Source organism: Trypanosoma theileri (assembly GCF_002087225.1).
Source record: "Trypanosoma theileri isolate Edinburgh chromosome Unknown TM35_Tth_4_V1, whole genome shotgun sequence".
In the NCBI taxonomy this organism is placed as follows: Eukaryota; Euglenozoa; class Kinetoplastea; order Trypanosomatida; family Trypanosomatidae; genus Trypanosoma; species Trypanosoma theileri.
The window spans coordinates 28,881-29,419 of record NW_021639846.1 but is presented as its reverse complement, the minus strand read 5'-3'; the positions used below and the strand labels follow the sequence as shown (position 1 = coordinate 29,419).

General features: G+C 54.0%; 1 protein-coding gene across 1 annotated transcript; it reads right to left on the bottom strand.

Moving 5' to 3' along the window:
- Positions 1-118: 118 nt before the first annotated feature.
- TM35_000041060 (uncharacterized protein) lies at positions 119-538 on the bottom strand (the record flags this gene model as incomplete). The annotated part of the gene is made up of 1 exon (XM_029022300.1): positions 119-538. A coding segment is annotated over one exon (420 nt), but the record flags the coding sequence as incomplete, so codon positions are not given.
- Position 539: the final 1 nt, after the last annotated feature.

Below are 539 nucleotides of genomic sequence, written 5' to 3'. Positions count from 1 at the left end.
AAAAATAAAAAGAATTTGCTTTTTAAGGAGACGACCTCCTTCAAAAATTTAGTGAGTGCATTTAGTTTCTTTGAATAAATTCGTCCACTCCACCTTGACACCATATGAAGGCAGACCCTCATTCCCAAGGGCATCTTAGTCCAATACCCCACCCAAGACGACCACCCCAACCCAACCCATGGGAGGCAGAGGCCCGCAGCCAGAGCGCGACACGCGGCGCCGCAAACAAAAGCACAACCACCACCAGTACATGAAAGCACAAATCACGACGGCAAAAACCAGATGGCGCGCCTGGCACCCCCCAAAAAAAATACAGGGGTGGGGGACCGACCCCGCCACACGGACAAGTCCGGGAGTACCCGGGGCACCGCCCAACTCCACCAAGGCGGAGCGGCACAACGATACAGAGGCCACGAACGACCAAAAAAGAAGAATAAAAACCAATAGAGCACCAAAATAGCAGAGGCGCAACTATTGTAGAGGCCGCCTGCTTCGACCAGAAAACTGCCACCCCACCCCGGCGCCACCAGCCGGCCAAA